At 35.3% G+C, this 25,822-nt stretch overlaps 3 protein-coding genes across 3 annotated transcripts in view; 1 reads left to right on the forward strand and 2 right to left on the reverse strand.

Annotated features, from left to right (window-relative positions):
* Nucleotides 1-25,741, forward strand: LOC134842587 (uncharacterized). Its single transcript, XM_063858999.1, has 4 exons — nucleotides 1-81; nucleotides 11,619-11,911; nucleotides 25,169-25,222; nucleotides 25,394-25,741. Exons 2-4 carry the CDS (start codon nucleotides 11,696-11,698, stop codon nucleotides 25,706-25,708), a joined length of 585 nt encoding a protein of 194 aa, XP_063715069.1. The 5' UTR covers nucleotides 1-81; nucleotides 11,619-11,695; the 3' UTR covers nucleotides 25,709-25,741.
* LOC134842643 (uncharacterized) overlaps nucleotides 1-25,822 on the reverse strand; it is a 235,608-nt gene that overhangs the window by 105,317 nt on the left and 104,469 nt on the right. The gene's annotated exons all lie outside the window — the stretch shown is intronic.
* On the reverse strand, nucleotides 19,396-20,405 carry LOC134856351 (large ribosomal subunit protein eL24-like). The gene is made up of 2 exons (XM_063872706.1): nucleotides 20,094-20,405; nucleotides 19,396-19,767 (listed from the first exon to the last, which is right to left on the reverse strand). The coding sequence occupies exons 1-2, from the start codon at nucleotides 20,394-20,396 to the stop codon at nucleotides 19,591-19,593; spliced, it is 480 nt and encodes a 159-aa protein (XP_063728776.1). The 5' UTR covers nucleotides 20,397-20,405; the 3' UTR covers nucleotides 19,396-19,590.

Genomic DNA, 25,822 nt, shown 5'->3' on the forward strand with positions numbered 1-25,822 from the left:
GCTTACCTTACACTTAACCAGAGGCAGGGTACGAGTAGACGGGGTTCCGGGTATACTTCAGCTTGGGTCGCAATAATTAAGGTGAGCTATCTTTGGATCTTGTTACTCTCTAAGGAAGAAACTCATTCCAAAAATCTTACTTGCTTGAGCCCTTTAATAACACAAACATTTGACTCTCGGACAACCCAAACAACGTTTGGCCTTAGCGTTTCAAATAACAATCCTAATTGAGTTAAGGTTCGGGGTGGCCTTCTCATAGAGTAATTTCAGATGTAGACCGTCTATTCGTCACGTTATCCTTTTTTCGACCATATAGATTCCTGCAACTTCTTAGTTTAATACCGATTCTAATCTTACTCTTATGTTTTGTTTCCTAGTCTCAATAAATTGGCTCTTTTCCAGTCCCCCCTTTGATTTTTTTGAAATTCAATAGATGAAAGTCTATTTAAAATAATTTTTTATGTTATAAATTGCATCAAAACGTTTCAGCGTGAACAGGTGAACAAAATTCTAAAAGATTTCTAACATACAAATCGCCGTGTGAACAATTTTTGAACAGTTTGTTTTGTAATTTTGCGAGGGGTGTTGAAAACTGGAAAAGAGCCAACAAATCTTGTATATACTGGTGCTCTTACAAGGTTAGAGGAGAAAAAAGAGTTATAAAACATAGAGTTTCGCGTCACTTGCGATACAACAAAAAAAACTAAGTGAAAGGTATGTCTCGATAAAAACAATTAAAGGGTACGGGTTTGATATTGAACAAATTTACTATACTGATGCGGCACAAAAAAAAATTATGTTCGAAAAATGGATTTAGCACAAAATCTTACTAGTTTCTCAAATAAAATAAATGAGAAGAGAAATTTTTTCTGAGATAGTCAATTTTACCAAAGAGATAACAATTTTCTTACAAGACACTAAGTAGTTACCGCTTCTGCAGGACTAATTATCGCCGGTTCTTTCAATTAAACTTTCATTTCAGATTTGATTGTAAAGTCTATGAGAAAATTCAAAAATTTTCTGAAGAACAATCAAAAGACTTTAAACACCTCTAAAGACTTTACAAAATCTATATATTTTTTTCGGTATAAATTAGTTTGTGGCTATTCAATCAGAAAAATTCCCAAAACTGGGTTTTTTGATTGAACACAACCCGAAAACTGGCACGGTAGTTTTTGCGAAAAGTCAAAAAGTTTCCAAAAAACTGTCAAACTTTTAAAACTTTGACTTGTTTGATAGCCATAACTATTTTTTTTAAACAAACTAGGCAAAGAAATTCAAAGAAAAGGCTTTCAACAATCTGTTCTTTTGATTGAACCTATGATATCAGATTTGGCGGGATCGTTAGCAAGAAAAAGACCAAAAAACGCTCAACCAATCATAAATGTGACATTTCCGAAAATCATAGCTTTTTGTGTGAAAAATAGGACATAGCTGTTTATGCACAGGAAATTCACGTACCCTGTAATTTCGATTGAGCCCAAAATCTCCATTTTGCGAGGATAACTCGAGAAAAGGCAAAAAATTTCGAAAAAACGGTCAAAAAATCAAAACTTTTACTTTTCGGAGGGCCATAACTTCTGGTGTCAGAAAAATTTGGTATCTGTGCGTAACTGGATAGGCAAATGAGTTTCTCACAACTCGTTTTTGAGTTAAACCCAAAATCTCAGATATGGCAGGGTAGTTTTTGAGATTATTCAAAAAAGTTTATAAATGGTCAATAATCAAAATTTTGACCTTTTCGAGGCTAATAATATCTTGTGTATAAAATTTTGTGAGTGGCCCTTAATGCAGGAGTTTTCCACTACTCGTTTTTTTCATTGAACCCACAATATCAGATTTGAGACTTTTGTTTTTGACAAAAGTCGAAAAAGCTCACAAAACGATCAAAAATCCAAAATTTAAATCTTATGAAGGTCATAACTCTGTGTTAAACAAACCCGTTCTGTCTATTGAAAACAAAAACTCAAGTGTAATTTTTAAAAATTGAAAAAATGAAGAAAAAAATGGGTCAAATATTCTCCCACAGACTTTTTTGAAGGCTGTAGACAGAGGGGTCAAGAAAAAAGGGATTCTAGCGGAGTATGCAGGCACAGGGGAGTAGACAGTTTTTCAATTATTACCGTTTTTAAAAAAAAATTAGTAGAGGTTTTGCTAATTACAAGTTTTTTGGCTATTAGTAGAAAATTAGTGGAAGTTTTTGGGAATAGTTTTTCATAAAGACAAAAACCAATAAAACTAAACAAAGCGATTAGTAAACATAAAACAATTTTGAAAAATGCGGAGGGAAGTGCTAAAATTGTCTCCTCCCTAAAACTACCTAAAATTAGCTCAAAAATCCGATAAAAAGGTGCCGAAAAACTTTGAACCGAGGAATTTTGTTAGCGAAACAAAAAAAACAAAGTCAGGAAAATTAACGCGCAATATATTTCGTGGTATTAACGCGTAAGCAGTTATTTGATTCCTGCTCAAAATTAAAATTGTTTTAAACTAAACTGAGCTATATTTGGACGATTCAATGCTTTGCTATAAGCGAACTAGACTTTTGCACTTTACATGGAGTGTGAGGGAATGGTCAAAAAATGTAGAAAGAAATTAACATTTTTTAAATGTTTTTGATAATTTAAACATTTTTTAAACCAGAATACTACCCCAACGAACTTAAAAGGCAGTCAAAACCTTCAAAGTGTTGCCATAATGCGAGCAGTCTTGTTTAAAATCGATTTTCAATTGAGGCGAAAGTTGCAAGACTGGCGACAAAAATTGGAAACACGCATTTGATTTGTCCCTATCAAGTTGAACCCAGAATTTAAACTTTCAAAGATATCAGGCCGACAGGTTTTCAAGCCGAATTGTAAAACAAGGCTCTACAAGCCGAACATATTATCAAAAGATCGTGAATGATTATTAATTTGAAAACTGTTTTAAAGATTTCTCAAATTCATGAGCTTTCCTTCCAAGTTATTGGCTTTTTCATGATTTTTGAAACAGGCTTGCGAAGTTATGTACATGCTCTTTTTATGTAATGAGCTTATGCATTCTGAAATGCGGTTGCTCTAAAAATCTGATGTCACTTTTAAGTAATGCATTGTTAAGAAGAACGCTTATTATGAACTAAACAAAGTTTTAGCTGACAGGTTTTATGGCAGCTAGGAACATGAAAAAACATATTAAAAATACGGATAAAAAAGCAATAGTAATGCAAACTAACAAACAGAAATTGAAATGAAAACCGCTACCGCGTAGACAAAAAACTTAAAATGTCGAGTAAAGCGAAATCTACCAAAGTTGTCATACCTTTCACTCAATTTGTTTAAAAAGTAAATAAAAAACTGAAAAAGAAACCACTATAAAAACCACACAAAGTGAAACTGAACGTTATATTTGTATCAAAACAAACGTTACGAATGTTAAAATAAACATTAAAAAAACAATATCGACTAGAGAACTTTTTGATCTGCAGTCCAAAAAGCTCAGAAGGATCAAAGTCCGTTGTTTGAGAAACTGATTCAGTGATTCTGTTTGATAAATGGTTAACACGAAAAACACTTTAGTTCGTAATTGATAATGCTTGCTAATCGCGAGCCTAATACTACCATACATATTGATTCCAATCGCAATAAGCGACGAAGCAAAAACTTCTGAAAAGTTCAAAAGGATAAACTTTTTTTCCAAACAGCAGCAAAAAATTTTGTAACTTGCCTTATTTTCTAATGGCGCGTTTGGTTGAAAAAAATTATGAAACTTCCTTTGCTTTATTTAAAAACATGTACTAGTTAAGAAAAAAATTTCAGTTTTCATAAAAAATTCAAATTATTAGCTTAAGTTTTTTAATTAAGTTTTTATTAAAAAATCATAGTTTAGAAAAAAATATCCCGGCCATATTTAAACACTAAGCTTCTAAAGTTTCATGCATGTGGGTAACCTCTACAACAGATGCCCTGAATGGTTGATTAATTTGAATTTATCTTGTAACAAGTTGAAACACGAGTAACATTTTTACGTGCGAAATATTGTGAACAAAAATTTTTACGGAAACAAGTCTAGCAACAGGTTGCAAATTCCTTGCTGAAAGCAATGGTAAAAACCTTCAATAGTTTCCTTTCAAAAATATAGGAGGAATTAGAGCCAAGTTTTATTTTATTTTTTAGAACATGTTTCATTTTGGGAAAAAAAAACTTTTGTTTATGTGTATCATTCAGGGTGGCTGGTAAAACTTATCTTCCATGCACAGAAAACTCTAATTCTTTTGTTTGCTCAAGCATGAAAAATAAAAAATAGATTTTTTTGGCCCTCGCCCTTGCAAATTATCAACTAACCAGTAGAAAACCGCATGTACATTTGATTAGTGTTTTTATACGCTAATAAAGTAGACTTCAAACCTATCAAAATTAAAACAAAACACACCATTATTTTCATAAACACGCTGTGGTCAGTTTCTGGGGAAGACTTTAAAAAATCAGTTTCAAAACTTTTAGTCTAGTCTGTGGCGTAGAGCTTAAGATTTACGTAAGTTTTTGAAAGTTTTCTTTTTGAGAACAGCTTGGGGACGTGAAGACCTTTTCTCTTAACAAGTGCTTTTGTTAAGTCAGTGACTTTTCAAGACAAATTGCTTGCCTGAAAAATGTCATGGATCCGATTTAGTAACGTGTGCTAATTACAAGCGTAGACAACCTTTTTCAAAAAAAACCTTGGGAAGCATCTATACAAAAAAATGCTATGGCACACGAACAATATGAAGTATGCCATTCGGAAGTTAAATCGACAGAGTTTCTACCAAGAACAAGGTTGGCAAAAAAAAATAATTTTTTGTCATAACAGTGAAGGTAAAAAGTTTAGAAACAGAGGCGAAGCTGAGCTTCGCACCACTTGAGATACAAAAACAGAAAGCCTCTGAGAAAAAAAAATTAAAAATTCTACACGAAAGTTCACGCCACCATTTTTTTCGACTGAGCCCTCAATCTCAGATTTGGCAGTGTAGTTTTCGAGACAAGTAGAAAAATTTCCAAAAAATAGTTCCAAATCTAAACAATTTTAACTTTTGAATGTGCAAAGGTAGTAGCTTCTACATCCATTAATATTGAAATTGGCTGACTAATTTTTAGAGAATAGTAAAAAAATCCAAAAAAAAACGGTCGGGTTTCAAAAATTTGACTTTTCTTAAGGTGGTTACAAAGAATAAGGCAAATTGCCAATGCAAGTAAGACTATCAGGCTCTTTATTTCGATTAAAATTTTGATATCAGATTTGACATCAGAACAAAGTTTCCCAAAAGCGATCAAAAACTCAAATAAATTTGACTTTTCCGCAAAACATAAGAAAATTTCTGCAACCTGTTTTTTCGATTGAACACTTACTTTAAGTTTTGAGGGGTAGATTTTCAGAAAAATGGGTAAATATAAAAAAGACCAAGCTGACAAAAAATGGGCTTTTTGAGAGCACAATTTTTTTCTATCAAAATTACTGCATAGCCGCTTATGAAGAAGATCTTAGCACGTCTTGTTCTTGCCATTTAAAATCAGAGTTTCCTCGGTAGTCTTTTAGAAATTAAAACAAAAATTCAAGAAAATGAGTCCAACACTCCCCGAAGGATTTGAAGTTGGAGCAAGATAAAAAAACTATGGAAGTACGCAGACATACAATGAAATAGACGGTTTTTCATTGATATCAATTGTTTGAAAATCAGTGAAGAAGTTGTCGAGAAATATAAAATCTTCAGCAAAAAATTACAAAAAAATCCAAAGCGTCTCAAAAAAGCATAAAAATAAAGAAAAGGAATCTCATACGATTTCATAATTCCTAATTTTATCGAACAGAAATTTTTTTGTTACTGAAAACTATGCAAAATAAAATGGTTACGCCATAAAAAATTAGCTGGAACAGTTTAATCGAATAAAAACTTTTGAAAAAAAAATATTACAATCAGACTTGGAAAACCGACAAGTTACAAAACTTTCAAGAATAGTATAAAGAAATCTAAATCAAAACAAAATCTATGATTTTACAAATAGTACGACTGAACTAAATTTAAATTAGAAAAAAAACGGAAATCAACATTTTGTCATGAAAGTTATTTGAGACAAATTAACCACGGAAAACGACAACGTATGTTTACTACCTAAAAAATGTTAGTTTTTCTTGAATTTTCAAGAAATTGGGCATGACTTGAAATTTAGAGTTCCTACAAAACCGATCATATTGTAAACAAAATTAATTACGGAAAAAACCGTTCAGTCCCGCTTGCAATACCATTTCTCATAGCAATGGAAACTATTCTCGAACTAAAACATTTCATACAAACAAAAAAGATCAACGGTAAAATGCCACTTTAACTCACCAAACTTAGAATGTACCCGCATTGGAGTTCCATGAATAAAAATCGATAATAATTGAGTTTCCTTGTCAGTGTCCACAAAAGTGAAAATAAATCGATTATAATCAATTAAAAATGGATTATAGTATTAATATTTTTCGAGGCAACAAAATCCTTTTTTCATTCATTAAAATCGATTGATTTTTTTTTCACTTTTGTGGACACTGACAATGAAACTAAATTATAATCGATTTTTTTTCCACTTCACTGAGATGCGAATTTCAACGCACATAAAATCTTTTCTACGTTTTAAAATAAAGTTGGTTACGTTGGTTACTTGTTGTTCAATTGAATTTTTTTCTAACTAATTTTGATATTTTTTTTATATTACTCAACATTACCCCCTAGCATTTGCCCATTTAGAACAAACCCCCCTCTCCCCCCCCCCAACTTAACGTGTTCAGGTGGGGGTGGGGGTATTCGGGTTGGGGGGTATGTGGGTTCAGGTGGGGGGGGGGGGAGCAAAGGGGCAAACGTTAGGGGGATTGAAGGGGAGCAAAGGGGCAAACGTTAGGGGGATTGAAGGGGAGCAAAGGGGCAAACGTTGAGGGGGGGGGGGGGGGGGATAGCTCAACGGAATCTTTTTGCAATTTGAGTTTAGGTTTTGAAATGCCTTAGGTCAGGCCGTGCACTCGCTTTGCAAAGTTTCCGGATCACTCACTTGATAAATGCTGAAATTCTTGCAAAATTTTGCACGACGCGCAAAACAAAAATAAAGTGGAAAAAAGTCCATTTTAATGTGATTTCCTACTTATTATAAAATCCATTATAATGGATTCATAATGAATTATAATGCATTTTTTTTGCCGAGAAAAAATGGATTTAAATCCATGGCTTCCTTTTCTCCCACCTGCAAAAATTTTACATGTAAATTTGTTGACCACATTGTCCGATTGTTATGAAAATTTACACACATTCTAAGAAGGCCACGACAAACAAATTTGGTCTTCATAATCAACCTCGTAAAATCCTTCGTTACACTAATATATTGAAGCTCGTGTGAGGTGGAGGGGGGGGGGGGTAGGAAAAAAGAGCCAAATCCATTTTTTGTCCAATTTTGTTGTCTGAACGTAACACGGGAATCGATTATATTTACAACATTATAGACCACGAAAATCAATTATAATCGATTCGTTTTCACTTTTCTTAAATGCGGGTAATAACTTTGAAAGATAATTATGTATAATGCATGCAATTCCAAAAAAACATAAAAATGAGTTTCACAATTTTTGTGGTATTCAAATTGAATGTTGTGTATTCCCTAATCAGGATCTCTTTAAACTATCCCCCATGAGAATTTTGTACCTAGTAACGAATCTTCCCCGTTTGCAATGGGGGAGTTAAACAGGTTCTCTAATTTAATGTATCTTCGAATAATTTTAACGGATTTAACTGTCTATTTTGTTTAAATCTAAGCTATACTCAATGTTTTGAAAAACTCGGTTGCATGTCAGTATTTAGACAACCTCGTATTCAGACTGGTCAGTATTTAGACAAATGCTGTTTCAACCAATCAGAATCGAGACAAAGAAGAAATTAATAAATAATTATTATTTATTTTGGATTATTTATGTTTTTTTCTCGATTCTGATTGGTTCATACAGTATTTGTCTAAATACTGACCAGTATGAATACGCGGCTGTCTAAATACTGGCTGCACTCCGAAAAACTCATACCTTCTCCCCCCTTAAATCGGTGCGTATTCATAGGCTCCAAAATAAAAAATCAGTCCCATAGATTCCAAAATAAAAAACCAGTCGCATAAGTTCGAAATCTTTTCAATTGGTCGAAAGACTAAATTAGCCGAGTCTCGGTTTAAGGTCGCCGGTGGGCGCGTCGCGGCGATAACCGGCTCTAAATTTCGTATAGAGTCCTACCCTTTGGTGGCAAGCTCGCAACACGTTGGCGCGGCTGCGGCGGTCACTATTCTGCAGCTTTAGTTTATGCTGGTTGAACAGTAAAACAATCAATCCATAAATTCGTTGGCTCAAATTTCCACCAATCAGAATTCAAGAAGATAAATTTTGGAACTTATGCGACTGATTTTTTATTTTGGAACCTATGAATATTGGAACCTATGGGAATTCACCCTTAAATCAGTTTGAGGAAGTATGTTGTACAGTTAACCAAAATTAAAAATTATTAATCACAGTTTATTCAATCATTTCCAAATTTGAGCAAGAATTTGAGCAACAGAGTTCGGTTAAAGCCATTGAATGTCTGGGTGTGACTGCTCACTATTTATGTTGGGGTGTTTTATTCATTCCGCTCAAAATAACCTATAAGCACATCAGTAAAAATTTTACGCCTTTTTTCACACTAAGTATGCATAAGTTCTATTATTTCGACCAATCAAACTGAATCGATATAATTTGTGCTCTCATAACTGTGAGATTTACAAATCTGGGCGGAATAAGTAACACGACCCAGATTATAATTTGTTTCTCGAGATCAACCGTACAATCTCCACCCCCTCCTCTTACATGATATATCGTAGAACATTCCCCCCCCCCAAGTAGGAAAATATCCTTATTCTGAAACTGCTTTTCAGGGCAGGTCGAAAGTTAAGTCATTACAATTGAAATTTTTCATTGCAATTAATTGATTGCCATTCGTGACCAATTACAGGTAGTTGATTGCGCTCTAACAAATGATTAAAATTAATTTTATTGAACAGTTCTTCCAAAATGAATCAGATTCGCAATTTCTACTTCCGACTTCAAATTTGCCTGAAAGAATAGAACAGAAAATATATATAGGTTGTCATGAAAAATTTTGATTTAAAAATTCTATTTAAAAATTTTTCGCTTTTTATACAATCCGGAACGAAGCATGAATTTTATGCTTCCCTAGAAACGACCCAAATTAAGTCACTAATCCGATAAAAAATCAAGTCGAATAAATTTTTAAGCGAAAAAAGTTAGCAAACATACGAAGTCAAGGCCAGTAAAATTAAAAATTGCAGGAGTAATTCGAAACACTTAAAACAACTACATTGAAAACTGCCAATTAGAAAAATCAATTCTACGTTAGGGCAAATAAACTGACAAAACATAGGCAGACAAATAATAGGCTGACATTTTTTGGAAAGGAAAATATCCAATTCGAAAAACATCAATTCCTGGTCAGACGCGAACCCATAGGACCTTTGCCGTCGCAGGCATATTCTTCATCTCCAGGCTAAGTGCCGCTAACTCATAAAAATTTAAATTCATTGAGGTCTAAGATACAAATGATTCAAGTGATTCAGTTAAACTGTTGTTAACCCGAAAAAAGTTTTTATTCCAATTCGATAACGCTGACTAATCGCAAGCGTAAAAAATTAAAAGGAATAATTTTATCTTTAAAAAAAAAGCAGACACAAAATAATTCATGAGTTAAGACAATACCAACAAGCCGAAAAACAAGGTCTGGACAAGACCTAAATTCCGACTTTTCGAACTTCAAACAGGCGCTTTCCCACTACACTAAGGAGGCAGCTATAGAAAAATGTTTTACCATTAAGCAAGATCAATTTTCTATATATTGGTGAAAAAAAGTTGTTAACGGGAAAAAAATATAGTTCACGATTAGAAGACACAAACTCTCACAAGGGTAAAGAAGAACATGAACAAACGTTTTCATCCTTCCAAAACACAATCTAAGTTGACACGTTTAAATAAAGCCAAATGATAGAAGCAATACAAGTCAATAACTATTGAATTATTTTCTAAGAAATTTCATCCGTCGAATTTCCGAGGAAAAAACATCACCAAATTCATGAATTTTTTTTATTGAAAAACTTTTCATTAAAGTAGCCCTACTTGAGAAAACTGATCAATCGGTAACGTTTTGTTCCACTGGCAAGTATAAAAATTTAAAACCTTTTCTGAAACATTCATTCACGTTTCACTGCACCATTTCCGCTTTCGTATTTGCATATCGAAACTTGCTTTCCTTTAGGGAAAAAAATTTGAATTGAGCTCAAAAATTAATCAGCCAAGCCGCAAACAATCAAATTCGAGCATAAGCAGCTATAAAATTAGTCTGATCCATTTAAGTGATTTCTCTTCTTTCATTGTCACTTAAAATTTATTTGATTAACAAAAGATATCTCAAAATCAACGCTTAGGGCAAAGTTAGTTTCTCAAAAAGGCAGAGCCTTAGGATATTAAGTTATGCAGCGCCTATCGATATTATGAGTAAACATATAAATGAAAAAACGCATGAACAGGCAACTAATTTTTGTCGAAGTATGTTAGCAAGAAAATTCGGCCAAGACGCAGCTGAAAAAATCATTAACGCACTCAGGGCTTTCAATAAGCTTTTCAATTTTTTGATTTCGAAGGAGTTACAGAACGCCTAAATTGAGACTGGACCAAAAGGTACAGTGTTAATTCCTCTGAGAAGTAATTTAATTGAAATTAACTTTGAGGCTGCGAGCTCTCAGCTCTTTTGCCGGCGTTATTTCTAATTAACTTTCAATAAAATAATTAATCGGCTGGTTCAACATCGATCTGGACAATCATTTTACTTAAGAAAATCATTTTTTTTCTAAAATCGTTTTGATTTAGCAATAACAACTAATCAGAACCTTCTGTGCTCTTTGCACCGCAATCAGCTATCCTTAAATTATAAGCTATTAGCTGTAAGGCAAAATTCAGACCCTTTTGCGATTTCGCGAGGAAAGGAAATTTTTTATTACCACCATTGGTTATTATCAGCTCCATAATTTATGATCAAACTGTATAGCCGCGCAGTTTTTTTTAGAATGCCGATAAAACTTAATAATAATAATTGTAGATCCTGCGACTCGCAGAGGAGCTATCAGTAGGCCTTAACAGTCCTGTCGTGGATAGTCCATTTGTATTATCTCCCCACATTCCAGACAGTGTTATTTTGCTGAGCGAAGCTGTTGTTTTTGCGACTCAAGGCCGTTTTTTGGCGTCTAGAACTTTTACGTGGTGCCACTATTGCAGCCAAATTTGGTGAGGTTGTGGTAGACCTGAAGCTGGAGGTCAAATGAGAGCTTGTTCTCACACAATATCATTGCCATGGCATGGGATCGAATACACGATCTGACGATTTCAAAGTGAACGCCTTACCACTGTGCTAAGTGCCTCTAGAGCTAAAACTTGTCAACATGAGCTAAACGGTGGCGTGCCCGAAACTTTCAACTGGACAAATTTCAGGCAAAATGATGTTTCAGGAATTTAACAGTCTTTTTTTGGACGAGTAAAATAAATTACTGAATGAGCTCTTTTAGAATCAGAATCAGTGTGCGACAGGGAAATTGGTCGAGCGGTTAACTGCGAGGTGTGTTTCAACTGCTAGAGGCTTGAGATGTTAGTACGCCGTAGTAACACAATTCCGCTGCCCTTTGTTGCCTGTAAGAGTCCAACCGACTGCCCCTTCAGCATCAGCTGCAATGAGCATAGCGACTCTTGTGACTGCAGCGACATCCTCAACATGCAAGTGGGAGACCTGAAGAGGAACTGCAGCATGGCATTTGAGCCACAGTGTCCAGTTGGAACGTTCGGAGTGTTCTGCGAGTATAAGGTCAGTCTGCTGGGCTCTTTAAAATCTCACAAAACTCAGCTCTGTTGAAATAACCCTGACATGACATGAAACGCTAATTATTACCGCTTGGCAATCAAGCTCACGGAAGTTAGAACAAACTTCGTCAGTTGCAGTTTAATTAACAATTTCTTACGATAGTATATTTATCTCGAAAATAATTTTCACCCATGTCAACGACTCTTTTTTATTTGGATTGTATATGCATAAATTTTTAATAAACGTTTAAAATCATAAACGTTTAAAATAGTTTTGTTATGAGATAACTGTGGTTTCCTCTTTTATGAGCCCTACAATTATTAAAACTGTATATGAGCTATTTCAACCAATCAGAATCAAGTAATATGATCCAATTATCACAATAGAAAAACTTGGGCCGTATGACGAGAAGACTCGAAAATTGTAAATTGAAGCAATTTTGGCTATTCTCTAATTTTTGAAAAAACTTAATGCCATTTTTTGGTTATTTTTTGGGATGGGTTAAGTTGCCCTAACGTCAAGCAACGAGCAGCACAGACCATGGTGGGCCTTCGAACCTTCGAATTTTTGATTGACGGATACTACGCCACTTCACCGCCGAATCATTCAGGCTTTTGCTATAATACGAGCAGACCTGTTCATTTTTTAACATATAAACAGAACAATTGCAACAGGAAGCGAAACGAATCATATTCAACGTAAGCAAAAAAATTCAAAAACGGCGACTAAGCTGTCTTTTGGCCAAACAAGCGAGAAAATCGTTAATTGAAAGTTGCATCAGATAATTCGATCCGAATCAATTGCTTTGAAAACACAATTTTGAGAAAATATTCCGACAGAAATTTTAACCCCGACCTACCGCTCTTGAATTTCATTTTAATTATCACAAATCAAAGGCAGAAAATAAAGTCTTACACAGTAGTGAAGCTGAACTTCACACCACTAACGATACAAATGAAGAAACCCGCTATATCGGAAAAATAAAAACAAAAAGTGTCGGCAAAACCAGATCGATCAAAATGAATAAGGCTAAGTTTAAAACAAAAAGATGCTCAGACAAAAAAATGTAAGTAAGTATCGAAAGAAAACTTACCAAGCGGTTGCAAGGCTGAAAGTACCTCGGCAGAAACCATTTTAAAAAGAAAAAGTTATTAAGACTCCAGACTTATAAAAAGATCCCTTCCTCCTCAAAACCTATAAGCCCCCTCCTCCTCAAGAACACAGACAAAAAACTTCATTTAATTGTCAAATGAAACAAAATGAAGCCACTAAGCCGATGTAATGTAGGCGAAACCTATTAAGTATAATACAAGACGAAAAAAATCGAAAAATTAAGACTAATAAAGAGCTATTGTTTTCCCCGCCCTCAAAACAGAGACAGACACCCACACTTTTTTCGCTCGTTGGAAGACCCAATAACGCCCATAAGTTGAAATCTACCAAGCGGAAAAAAGCTGGAAAAAATTATTGTCAGTGAGATCCAGAGGTGAGCAATAAAATTATGTTTCCCTGAAAACTACTCGAAATTAGGTCACTAATCTGATCAAAAAAATAAACTGAAAATATTTGGGGCAGAAAAAAGTTTTTAAGCAAAAAAGGAAAATATACGAAGTCAAGGTTAGTAAAATTATAACAGCAGAAATAAATCAAAAGATTCAAAAGAACTACTATGTTAATTGTAAATATATAAAATTCTACGAGGTGGCAATTAAGCCGACAGAACAAAAAAAGAGACATATAATCAGCCTTATTTCCTGTTTAAAAAAACAGTTCCGATCAGATTGGAACACAGGACTTTTGCCGTCCCAGGCGCATTCGTTACCTCCGGGCTGAAGGTGCTGGGAACACTGAGAAATTTATTTAAAAAAGTATGAGCCGAACTTAAATTTACCGCTTCGAATTTTGACCATTCTGTGAACAAAGTTATTTACAGGAAAAACGTACCCGATTGCAATAGCCTTGATGGCTTGAATGACTTAGCTAATCAGTGATTTTCCATATACCCTTAAGAAGCTTACATGTGCCAAGCTCGATTGCTTCCGCAAAAGAAGTAGCTTACTTGCCAGAACCATAGCTACACCTACAATTGGCTTTTGATTTTATATAAAAGAAAAACTTGCAGCTAATATTAGTTTGTTTAAATTTTTTTTATTTTTGGGGAGAACAATTTTGTCAGTGCCACAGGATTGTTTTGCCAACTTTTTTCTGAGCAGATGAAACGAGATTTCTCGAAGTGATCACTCATAGCTTGAAATATGTAAAAGCAATACATTTAATCGCTTCATGCAGAAGCAAAACTTTGCAAAAAAAAACGAAAAACGGCAAAGGAGCCTTGAAAAACGGCAAAAAAGAAAATTTTTTAGAATATGCTGTGAAACTAAATCAATTTTCAACACACAGGCGATGCTCAGAAACGAACATGACCAAAAACAGCTCGATCAAGTGACATAAGAAAAAGTAGAAATAAGCCTCGAACTTGCAAAACTTGAGGCCTAGCAAAAACGCGAATTAGCAAAAATCTGCGATCTAGCACATTTGAGTCTCATGCACTAACCATTCAGCCACGGATGCTTAAAGATTACCAAAAACTAGCCACCAGTAGTGCAGCTACATATGCTAATAAATTGCCAATTCGATGCAGCAAAAGTAGCACGAAATACAGAGATACATTTTTTCATGTAATAAAAAATTGCAAATCATGAAGCCACATTATGTATAAATTATGCATTTCAAAAACTTGCTCGATATATTGAGTTAGAAAATTTCTGAAGTCGAGATTTTATTTTTGTTATGTTGTTTGAAACAAATAGCTTTTTTCGGTTCACTTGATGAATTAAAAATGCGTCAACTGCGTAAACTCAGAACTATTCGTTGTCAAAGCACATGTTATCAATAAGCTGTAAAGGTGCAACAAAAAAGCTGTTATTGCCAATTCGATGCAGCAAATATTTGCGACTTAGGTTGGAAAAAAAGTTCGTACTATAGCACTATGCTTCGCAAGTGTAAATATCACAAAAAAAATTCCGGTTGCTTTCCCAGTAGAACAAAATTTCTCTTAATTTTTTTTTTGAAAAGCAAATTGCTATTAATTTTTTAAACTTGTTTCGTTTTTTTTACTAATGAGAGAGACCAAAAATAATCTTCAAAACCATTTTTTTTTCAATGCTAAAAATATGATTTTTGACAGCTTCGGCCAGTTTTTTTGGCACATCTCGAAAATTTTATTTGCTCTTAATTGGTTGAGAAGCCAAACTTTTCAAACAGTTTTTATCGAAAGTGATTTTAACATAGATTTTAATATAGAAGCAAGGAAAATGCAAAAAAGACCTCAAAACAGTAAAACAAAGTGTAATAAGGAAAATTTTAAAAACCAACCTTGAAAAAAACTTTAGTGAGACTAGGAGTAATCTGTTCTCGCATCTGCTCCACGACCACTTGCAGTTTACTAACACTGGCCAAAAAAGCAGCTACAGTTTTTATCAAATTGCCAATTTTATGCAGCAAAAATTCGACGAAAAAAATAAAACTATTCAAATGTTCCAGATTTGAATATCCGACCTGCTGATTAGAAATCTCACGTCCTCGCATCTGCGCCACGAACTTTGGAAAAAAACTAGTGACTCAACTAATGCTGGATCTACCTGTTGTAAAGTTTTTAATCATATTTTTGTGATGATGCGGAAATTTTTAATTTTCATATTGTCAAAAAATGGAGACTGTTCCCATGCTTTCGTATAGAAAAGTTGTGGCATATCGGAAAAGTCAAATTTTCGAGCAATTTTCTGAACTGTTTCTTTTTTTTCTGAAAACTACCCAGCCAAATCTGAGATACAGATTTCAACTGAAAGAGCGAGTAGTAGTTTTTACTTTTAAGTAAGCAACTAATTCCCTACTTGAGCAGACAAACAAAAGGGTTTAGCGAATACCCTTTTGTTTGTCTGCTCAAGTAGGGAATTAGTTGCTTACTTAGAAGTAAAAATTACTACTCGTTTTTTCAGTTGAAATCTGTATCTCAGATTTGGCTGGGTAGTTTTCAGAAAAAAAGAAACAGTTCAGAAAATCGCTCGAAAATGTGACTTTTCCGATTATGCGACAACTTTTCTATACGAAAGCATGGGAACAGTCTCTGCTTTTCACACTCTGACTCTTAGCTTGAAGATTTCCGCCCCTGATTTTTTAGATTAAACACTGAATACTAAGTCTATATCAGATTTTCTACAAAAAATCAGTGTAAAAAGAGTACGTAGTGAAAGTATAAACACTATGTTAGTTTTAATGAACTATTAACCAGAATCAGAATGTTAGTTTCTGAATAAAAAAGTAGCTTTCCGAAAAAACGGGCGAAAATTCAAAATTTTGACATTTTCTATCGTCACATTATTTTCAAAACACAGTGCATAGCCGCTTGCGCAGGTTAAAATTACATACTTGTTTTTTGTTCTTACACTTAAGCCCTTAGTCTCCATTTGGCCGGGTAGCTCACCAAAATGTCAAAAAAAGTCTTCTTTGAGGCCATTACTTTTTTCTACCGAGCTTACGGAATCGCAGCTTGAGATCCCCATAATTTTTTCTTTTGCTTGAAACCATCTCAGATTTGTGGATTTAAGATTTGAGAAAAAGAAAAACTCAAAAACAAGCAGGACAAAAATTCCCCTACTGAAACTTTCGAAGGCCGTCGAACAAGAGGTAAAATGAAAAGATACCAGTGAAATATGCAGGCACATAGAAGAAGAGACGGTTTTTCCATTGAAACAAACTTTTTTTGAAAATCAGTTAAGTCGTTTTTGAGAAAAATTGAAATTTCTGCGAAAAGTGCAATAATTTTCCAAAACGTCGCACAAAAAACGAAAAACAAGAAATTCCATACATTTTCCCAATACAGGTTTTTTCAAACAGGACCTAACACTAGCCAAAAAAAGCAGCAACTCATGCCATTGAATTGTTTGTTTAATTAAGCTGAAATATGATTAAATTAAAATATACCAAAGGGCCACCAAATGAGCATTTTTATTTGCGACTTAGCTTAGAAAAAAATTCATCGTAATAACATAACACAATACGCTTCGCTTGTGTAAATATCAATTGAATCACGAATGAAAGCTGTTTGTATGACATAAGACAAAACCCCATCTACGTATAATTAAAGGTATAATTTTTTCTGAAATTAAACTCATCAGAGAAGCGAAGCAGCATATTGCACAAGCGGAAAACGGACGGAGCTTGAGGATCCAAGAAAATACTAAAATGAATAAATCAGCCTTGAAAGATAAGGCAAAACTGAGCTCTACAGGATTCAAACCGGACCTCTATATTAAGTCTTATGCCCAGACCACTCAGCTAAATGCGCTTCAGGCTTCCAAACACTAGCAATCCATAAACCGGACAGATAGAACACGTGCTTTTAAGTTGCTATGCTATGCATGCTTCAAAATTGCCACGAAACGCGAGCACTAATGCACATTAGTTGGGTTAGAAAAAAAGCGGGTTCGTATTATCGTCAATTGTCCGGAATTTACATTCCACATATCTTTGTGGAACCTGGCCTTCCTCCGTGAGGCATTCGGGTTTTCCTTTCTGGCAAATATATCCTAAAAATAAATTTTAATGTCTTCCGGGATCTGGTAGCTCTTGATCACAATTTTGTACAAATTCTCAAAATGAAGTGGTGGTGCAAAATCAAGCGCAGCCAAGAGGCGTATGGACAAAGTGAAATCTTTGTTCTCCCGATATTGAACGGCATAACCGAGTTCAAGGATCTTTCTGTAGATAGCCTGAGAAAAGCTAAAGAAGCACCCCTTTATTTCGGTTTCTGGGAAATTGTCCTCCACGGAGTTTATCGAAGCCATTTCAAAGTCCATCATAACAGAAACTGGTGATTTTACATCTGATTTTAGATTGGACCAGATTGCATTGTATGTGTCTTGACGCTCATCCGGAAGAAGTGCGTAAATGCAGGGGAAAGTTGTGCCGCCATCAAAACAATGCACTGTGATAACCTGGCAGAAGTTTTCCGGGCAGCTCTTAAACGTTCCATCGATGCACCAGTGTCCATAACTGTTGAGAACATCAATACGTTTGCTCGTGGTAAAAACCAAATATCGCATTTCGGTTCCCGGAACCACTGAATCTTCTAAGAAAGTCTTCTTCATTTAGTGTCTGCATATACTTTACTGGTAGCTCAAAATCCAGACCAGTTGGGATGGGTGGGTGGCATCTGTTTTCATGGCGAATGCGTCTCATTCTCCTTTTGATGTTGGGGACTCCAGGCATCTTCGAGGAACATTCAGGTGTCGCGTGTACTAATGCTGAAGAAAGTATTTTCTGCGTGGAGGTGTCTGTGCATGCTGCCGCATCCTCTTTGATTTTGGCATAGATTGCATATATCAAATCAAAGCGTAATCGGGTCCGTGCATATGTTCATAAGTTGACGATTTCACAAACGCATACTCTCCCTTCGATGTCCAAATACTGTCTTTGTATTGCTGCTTTGATCGCCTTAGTTGACATTCCCGTTGAACTGAGTTGATTAACTCTCGTTTTTTTTAGTATGCGTAATTGTTGTATATGTCCTTTTATCCCCCTTTGTTACTCAAAAGAAAACTAACTTTATTGTTCTGCATTGTAATTGGAATGTTAACTATTGGTTTTTAACAAATTGCACGTGTTCTACAAAATGAATCAAATTTTGCATCCGAAGGCAATTGCTTAATATCTAAATGCGGAATTAAAATGAGTCTACGCAAACTGGTATCTCACCTGTTAAGTTAATGTTTTCGCTCGGACTTCATCCTGTGTTAATCTCCGATAAATTAACCAAAAATTACCGTAGAACAAAGTTGTTCAAAAAATTAGTACTCCCCCAAAATCAACATTGCTTGTCCTAGGGGTCTCAAATTTTGACATGTAAGAGAAGGTGGAATTAGGGTCTTCCTTTCACACTATCAGCACCCTCACCTCAGTGGAAGCGCGTGAATTTTGTCCCGTGTGGGGTAAATTCAAAACTTTTTGTTCAAAATGTCATATTTGAAGTTCGATCTCACACCGAATTACTCAACTTAATTTATTTTCGTTTCACTTACTGAGTGTGCCACGTCACGTGGCTTGTTATTTTTGGTGGTAGAAGCGCTCTTTTGTATTAAGTCAAAGAAAAATTGGATAATTAAAGTTTCTAAAAAGTCACGACAAAATGGCGATGCATGCATGCCTTTTGTTTATATGGAATTCACACAGAAATGGCTTCAAATGAAAACTCAATTCAAAATGTCTTAAATATATACTTTTACATTCCCTGGATGATAAGTTAAAATATGGGGGAATTTGTCCTCGGGGGATTTAATCCTATGGGGGATTTTATCCTGGGGGATTTTGTCCTAGGTGATTATATCCTGGAAGATTTAGTCCTCGACCTATCTATTTGTCATTTGCTTTGCATCATTTCCATTAACGCAATGGGCTTATTCCATTGATCAGCTGGCAAAAAACGAACATAGTCTGGACAAGTTTTGAATTACGAAAAGCATAACACTATATTACTTCTTGATAACAAAACTCGTGCCAGACATTGTGTGGCGAACGAACTAAAACACATTATCAGTTCAAAACATCCCAGAAGAGAACAATTTTCTGTTGAGGCATGCTCTCTTGCTCTGTTCTGATCAGTCCAGTGTGGTTGGTTCCTCATCCTATCGGGACTTGCCCTGTTGCTTGGGCTTCTGTGGGTTCTTGATCTTCTGTTGGTTCTTGGCGGGTTTGGGTGCGGCTGCCTTCACCTGTGCCTTCTCTGCCTTTTTCTTCTCAGACACTTCTCGTTTCTTGGCCTTGACAGCTCGAATGGCTGCCTCCTGCTTCGCTTTTCTGACCTACAAAAACGGATTTACTGTAAGCAACCATGGCGGAATTAGAGTGAGCGAAGGCAGGAACACGGGATTTTTAGTTCAGCAGAACCTTTCAAACGGATCCGTACACTGAACTTCAGGCAGATTTTCTCAAGTATTTGCCAATGTAAGCGCCTGAATTCATCTCCGTCGGCAAAAAATTGAGCTATCCGACTTTTGAAAATCGGCCACCCGCCATAATATATGGCAAGCCTGAGGGCAGTGGCGGATTAAGGAGGGGGGGGGCGAAAAACAACTCACAGGATTGGGGCGGTCTAGTAATTTTCCACTTAGATGATTTATTGACTTGCCTCTGGCTTTTCATTCTTTTTCTTGAGGAGTTCATCCATAGTTATGCCGGCAATACCTCTAGTGAGCACAGAAGATTTCACAACTATCTTCTTGGCCTTCTTCGTGTCCTTCTGCTGCTTCTCCCTCTTCCTCCTGTACACTGCACCCCATCGGAACAATCGGGGATTCCTTTTCAGTTTGAAGTGTGTCTCGCACTTCTTGTTCAGGAAGTAGGCTATTTTACCGTCTGTCCTCGCGTATTTCTTCCCTTTACCAGCTGGAATTTTCAACAGACTAAATGTGCACGCCTCCTGCTTCACCATTTTGCTCTGAAAAATTTTAACTCATTAAAATTGGAAACATGGGATATAATTGCATCGAACAAGCTATGAATAATTGAGCACCCCTCTTAGAATCTACTCTGGTTGACAAGGGAGTACCTTATCCGGAATTTAGCTACCAGAGGCGCAACAGCAGAAGGTCAATTCCTTAGCCCAAAAAAAAAACAAGATAACGAGGTTCACGCCAAGGTAGCCCATAATGCTACGACCAAAATTGTAGTACACTATCTGTCTGCTCATTATTATATTTCTTTCATTTTTCTTGTTGAAACTTACTTATTATATTTTCGTTTTAGAAAATCCAATTTACACAGGGGCGAAGTGGCACTTCGCATACCTGAGCAAAAATATGACCGATAACGCTACTAGGAAAAACTGAATGAGTAAAACTTTTAGTCTACAAAATTGAGTCTCCTTCCATACCTCTACGCTACAGATCCATGATACCTTGAAGCTAAAGGGCTATTTGTAAAATAATAGTCTGTGTTAAAATACTAAGCATTGTCTGTACTTAATAGCTGGTTATTGATCAAAATGAACACAATATTTAGGGTTGGAAAAAAAAGAGTTCAAATGATCACACTAGCTTTGCTTGTGAAAAACGTAAATAATTAACGTCAAAAAACCCTTACCAACATCTCCTTGCTATACAATTCGAGCTAGTTTCAGATTTTAGGTGTCCTTTGGGCGATTGTCTTTAGAGATCCAGTGTAAATATAATTCTGAAAGCTCAGTTCAAAGCAAAACCACCAAATAAAAAGTGAAAATGCAAAAATAAATAAGATTTGTAGCAAAATTTCCCCCTAAATTTAGAAACACTCTACATAGGAGAACATTAAGTCAATTAGTAGCACTCAATAAAATTACTGCTTACTTGAAACATGTCTAAAAAGGAACATTATAAGGTCTATAAATTTTTTAAAGTGACGAACGCCAATTATGAGTCTATATAATTGCTAAGTGACGCAAGCCAATTATGACGCATTAGCAAAAACAGTCAATTTGAAAAAAAAAGAAAATTACCAACTAACATGCCTCAATTTATAGAGCGGACGCATTTGAACTAGTATACAAAAAATTTCATTAAAACATCCTACCCTGCCAGGCTGAGAAATCTCTTATTTTCTTGCTGGTCTCCTTCCCTACCTCTACGGCTATGGATGCATGATACCTTGAAGCTAAAGAGCTAATTGTAATATAATCGTATGTGTTAATATCCTTAGCATTGGCTGTACTTAATAGCTGGTTATTGATCAAAATGAACACTTTCAAAATAAACACATTTTGTCGAAACAATCTTTGCGTCGCAACAATATTTGCGACTTAGGTTGGAAAAAAATAGTTCATACTATAACACGAGCTTTGCTTGTGTAATAAAGAGGCATGGCTTTATTCTTCCAGTCGGATTCTTATCACGTTTTTGAAATGTAATCAGATTTCCATTGTCGCGTGAATTTTTTATTTTCACTTTTGAGCCGAAAACACGCCGATGGTTGTCAAAAAATTGTTGTCAGAAAATATTAACTTTGCAAAACAACCCACAAATGGGAGCAAAAAATTGTCATCATTAGAAACTTTCGGAATGCCACACGGGCATTTCCGAATGCTAGAAAGCAGTCGAGCCTTCAAAAAAAACCCTTTCTAAGGAAACTAAGCCAAAAAAAACAAGCAGACAGGCGATAGCAAAAAAAACACTGATTCCGACTGGAGTCGAACTCCCGGGTTTTGTCATCTCAAGCATGGGTTTTTCCATTGCATCAAAACTCCTTGATTTTCGCATTATACACAGAGGCTAAGCTTCGCTTCGCAAACACTAGCGAGAATACAAAAAAGCAGCTCTATAAAGTGCATAGGAAAAAAAGAAATAAGTCTCGAATTAGTAAAACTTCGGCTACCTCTCGGAACGGATCTGCAGCCTGGAAAAAAAGAGTCTCACGCAGTAACCACCCAGCCTTGGACGCTTAAAAAAACAAACACTAGCCACAAATAAAGAAGAGAACAGACGCTATAAAACTTCCAATTCTACAGATCGTGATTATAGCAAAAGTTCCACCAAATTAAAGAACACTTTTACTTGCTAGTTAGGGTGGAAAAAAAGAAGGTTCATACCAATACACTATGCTCGCAAGCCCGATTGCGTAGATAAATCAAGTAGAACACGTTGAATATTTTCACCAGCGAATTCTGTGAACAGTCATTTACCCGGTTGCAACACCCTTGCTTGTCGAAAAAGAAACTTTTACTTAACGGTACTTTAATTGTTCCAACTGAAAAGTAACTATAGCGAAGGTGTGTTTTTGTTCCAGCCAATTTTGACTACCTCCGAGAAAACTTGTACGGGGCTAGTGTGTATCATATTAAAGCCCTTTGAGCCGTGAATTGGAAAAAAATCACAAAAAACTTCATGTTTCGAAAACTACAAGGATTTGTGCCGTCATAGTTGGAGGCAAAGCTCGCAACTCCTGGAAGTACAATTTAATAGCCTCAATATGGAGATAAAAGCTAGTCCAAGCATAGTGTGTTGGAAGACAGAGATCTGCCAGTGGACAACGCCATTCACGAGTCCAGAAGCTACCAGACTGAGAATCCCAGAGACAGAGACAAGTGAGATTTAGAGGCAAGATTCGCAATCCCTGAGAGTACCCTGACAGCACCCAAGTACAGGGTTGAGAATATCAAATTTTGTGAAATTTTTAAATTCAAGTTTTCTAGATATTCTTGAAAAATCTCGAAATTTGCCGTATCTCGTCAACTAAAAGGATTTGGTTATTTATATATGGAGGCTAAGTTCGCAACCGCTGGGGTATCCTTTTAGCATCCCACCATTGGGTTACTAGTTTCAAATTTAATGAAATAATCCTTGACATCAAACTGGAAAAACGAAAAAAATTCTGAACCATTGCAATGTACGACATAGCTTAAACGTTAATAAGTTCTTTCGTTAAACATGCAAAAATATTTCGTTGAAAACGCTTAAGCATTGCGAGATAGTGAAGCCAGCACTTAAATATATAATAGATGATAGATTATATAACTTAATTTATTAACTTCCAAAATTCATCAAAACTACAATTTTAACGTTATTTAGCCCTTCAATTTAGCGTATTTTCAGAAAAACACAACTAGCAATATAGACTAAAAAGCTATACATTAAAAAAAACAATATTTTTTAATTAAATATATTCTTCATTGTTCGTTAATTTCTTAAATCAGTGTGATCCGAGCTTTCTGTGCTATTTATTCAGCAACCGACTATCCTTGATTCATTATGAAACAAAAAAAATGCGAACTCTACAGATTTTTTTTGGTTTACTGCAGGCTTGACTTTTTTGCAGCAGCTTATTCAAAATAATTTTTTTTCTTCCAAATTAAGTTTCTGTCTGTCTTTTGTTTCAGTGTCCTCGAGGCTGTGAGCGAAATAACAAGAATGGCAGTTGTGTGCGACTTCAGGTGAGAAAATGTTTTGGTGTTTTTTCTTAGCCAAATTTAATAGCCTCAAGTACAATTTAATAGCCTCAATATGGAGATAAAAGCTTCAAATTTTGTAAAAAATTTTTATGACTAAGTTCTTTGAACAGTTAAAAACAAGACATAATAAACGCCACATCTCGGAAACTAAGAGCATTTGAGCAGTCATATTTGGACGCAAGATTTGCAACTTGCAGCTCGGGACAGCACCCTAGCAGTACGAAACTACAAGGTTGAGAAATTCAAATTTTTCAAAATTCAAGTTTTCTGAAAAATTAAAAAGAAATCATAAAACACGTCATATCTCAAAAACTAAAGCATTTGAGCAGTCATAATCAGAGGCAAGATTCGCAACCCCTGAGGGTACCCTCAAAACTTCCGACTACAGGATGCAGATGTTCAAAATTTGAATAATTTCAAATTTAAGTTTTTACAAAATTTTTGAAAAAATTATAAAAAAACTTTATATCTCGAAAACTAAAAGGTTTTGAGAAGTGAGATTTAGAGGCAAGATTCGCAATCCCTGAGAGTTCCCTGACAGCACCCAAGTACAGGGTTGAGAATATCAAATTTTGTGAAATTTTTCAAATTCAAGTTTTCTAGATATTCTTGAAAAATCTCGAAGTTTGCCGTATCTCGTCAACTAAAAGGATTTGGTTATTTATATATGGAGGCCAAGTTCGCAACCGCTGGGGTATCCTTTTAGCATCCCACCATTGGGTTAATAGTTTCAAATTTAATGAAATAATCCTTGACATCAAACTGGAAAAACGAAAAAAATTCTGAACCATTGCAATGTACGACATAGCTTAAACGTTAATAAGTTCTTTCGTTAAACATGCAAAAATATTTCGTTGAAAACGCTTAAGCATTGCGAGATAGTGAAGCCAGCACTTAAATATATAATAGATGATAGATTATATAACTTAATTTATTAACTTCCAAAATTCATCAAAACTACAATTTTAACGTTATTTAGCCCTTCAATTTAGCGTATTTTCAGAAAAACACAACTAGCAATATAGACTAAAAAGCTATACATTAAAAAATATATATTTTTTAATTAAATATATTCTTCATTGTTCGTTAATTTCTTAAATCAGTGTGATCCGAGCTTTCTGTGCTATTTATTCAGTAACTGACTATCCTTGATTCATTATGAAACAAAAAAAATGCAAACTCTACAGATTTTTTTTGGTTTACTGCAGGCTTGACTTTTTTGCAGCAGCTTATTCAAAATAATTTTTTTTCTTCCAAATTAAGTTTCTGTCTGTCTTTTGTTTCAGTGTCCTCGAGGCTGTGAGCGAAATAACAAGAATGGCAGTTGTGTGCGACTTCAGGTGAGAAAATGTTTTGGTGTTTTTTCTTAGCCAAAAATTAACAGGTGAGCTGCTTTAGACGAAAAATTTTCTTATTATAACCCAAAAACTTTCTACAGTAAGTCTTATGTAGAAACACAAAATTATTGTCTATTTGTTTTCTATCAAAACAACATTTCAGCTGTTTCTTAGGGCACGTGTGACGACTTCGACAAAGAGCAGGATGCTGTGCTGACTGCCTCTCGCTACTGGTACATCATCCTTGCAGTGGGAGTGTTTCTAGTCTGTTTACTGTTCTTAATCTACTTGATCGACTACGTCTGCGAAAAACGAAGGGAGAAAAAAGCGGCCAAAGTAGTCCGGGTGCCTCGAAAGTCCAGAATGGTGGCTAATACCAAACGCAAGTCCAAGCATAGTGTGTTGGAAGACAGAGATCTGCCAGTGGACAACGCCATTCACGAGTCCAGAAGCTACCAGACTGAGAATCCCAGAGACAGAGACAAGTGAGATTTAGAGGCAAGATTCGCAATCCCTGAGAGTACCCTGACAGCACCCAAGTACAGGGTTGAGAATATCAAATTTTGTGAAATTTTTAAATTCAAGTTTTCTAGATATTCTTGA

The sequence above is a fragment of the Symsagittifera roscoffensis genome, chromosome 1, assembly GCF_963678635.1.
Source record: "Symsagittifera roscoffensis chromosome 1, txSymRosc1.1, whole genome shotgun sequence".
Classification (NCBI taxonomy): Eukaryota; Metazoa; Xenacoelomorpha; order Acoela; family Convolutidae; genus Symsagittifera; species Symsagittifera roscoffensis.

Bases quoted from the DNA above. Each gene is read 5' to 3' on its own strand.
- LOC134842587 (XM_063858999.1), top strand. From the start codon at position 11,696: ATGTTAGTACGCCGTAGTAACACAATTCCGCTGCCCTTTGTTGCCTGT. The intron at 11,912-25,168 runs GTCAGTCTGCTG...CTTTTGTTTCAG, and splicing joins GAGTGTTCTGCGAGTATAAG to TGTCCTCGAGGCTGTGAGCG. The intron at 25,223-25,393 runs GTGAGAAAATGT...GCTGTTTCTTAG, and splicing joins GCAGTTGTGTGCGACTTCAG to GGCACGTGTGACGACTTCGA.
- LOC134856351 (XM_063872706.1), bottom strand. From the start codon at position 20,396: ATGGTGAAGCAGGAGGCGTGCACATTTAGTCTGTTGAAAATTCCAGCT. The intron at 19,768-20,093 runs GCAAGTCAATAA...CCGTTTTTGTAG, and splicing joins AAAAGAATGAAAAGCCAGAG to GTCAGAAAAGCGAAGCAGGA.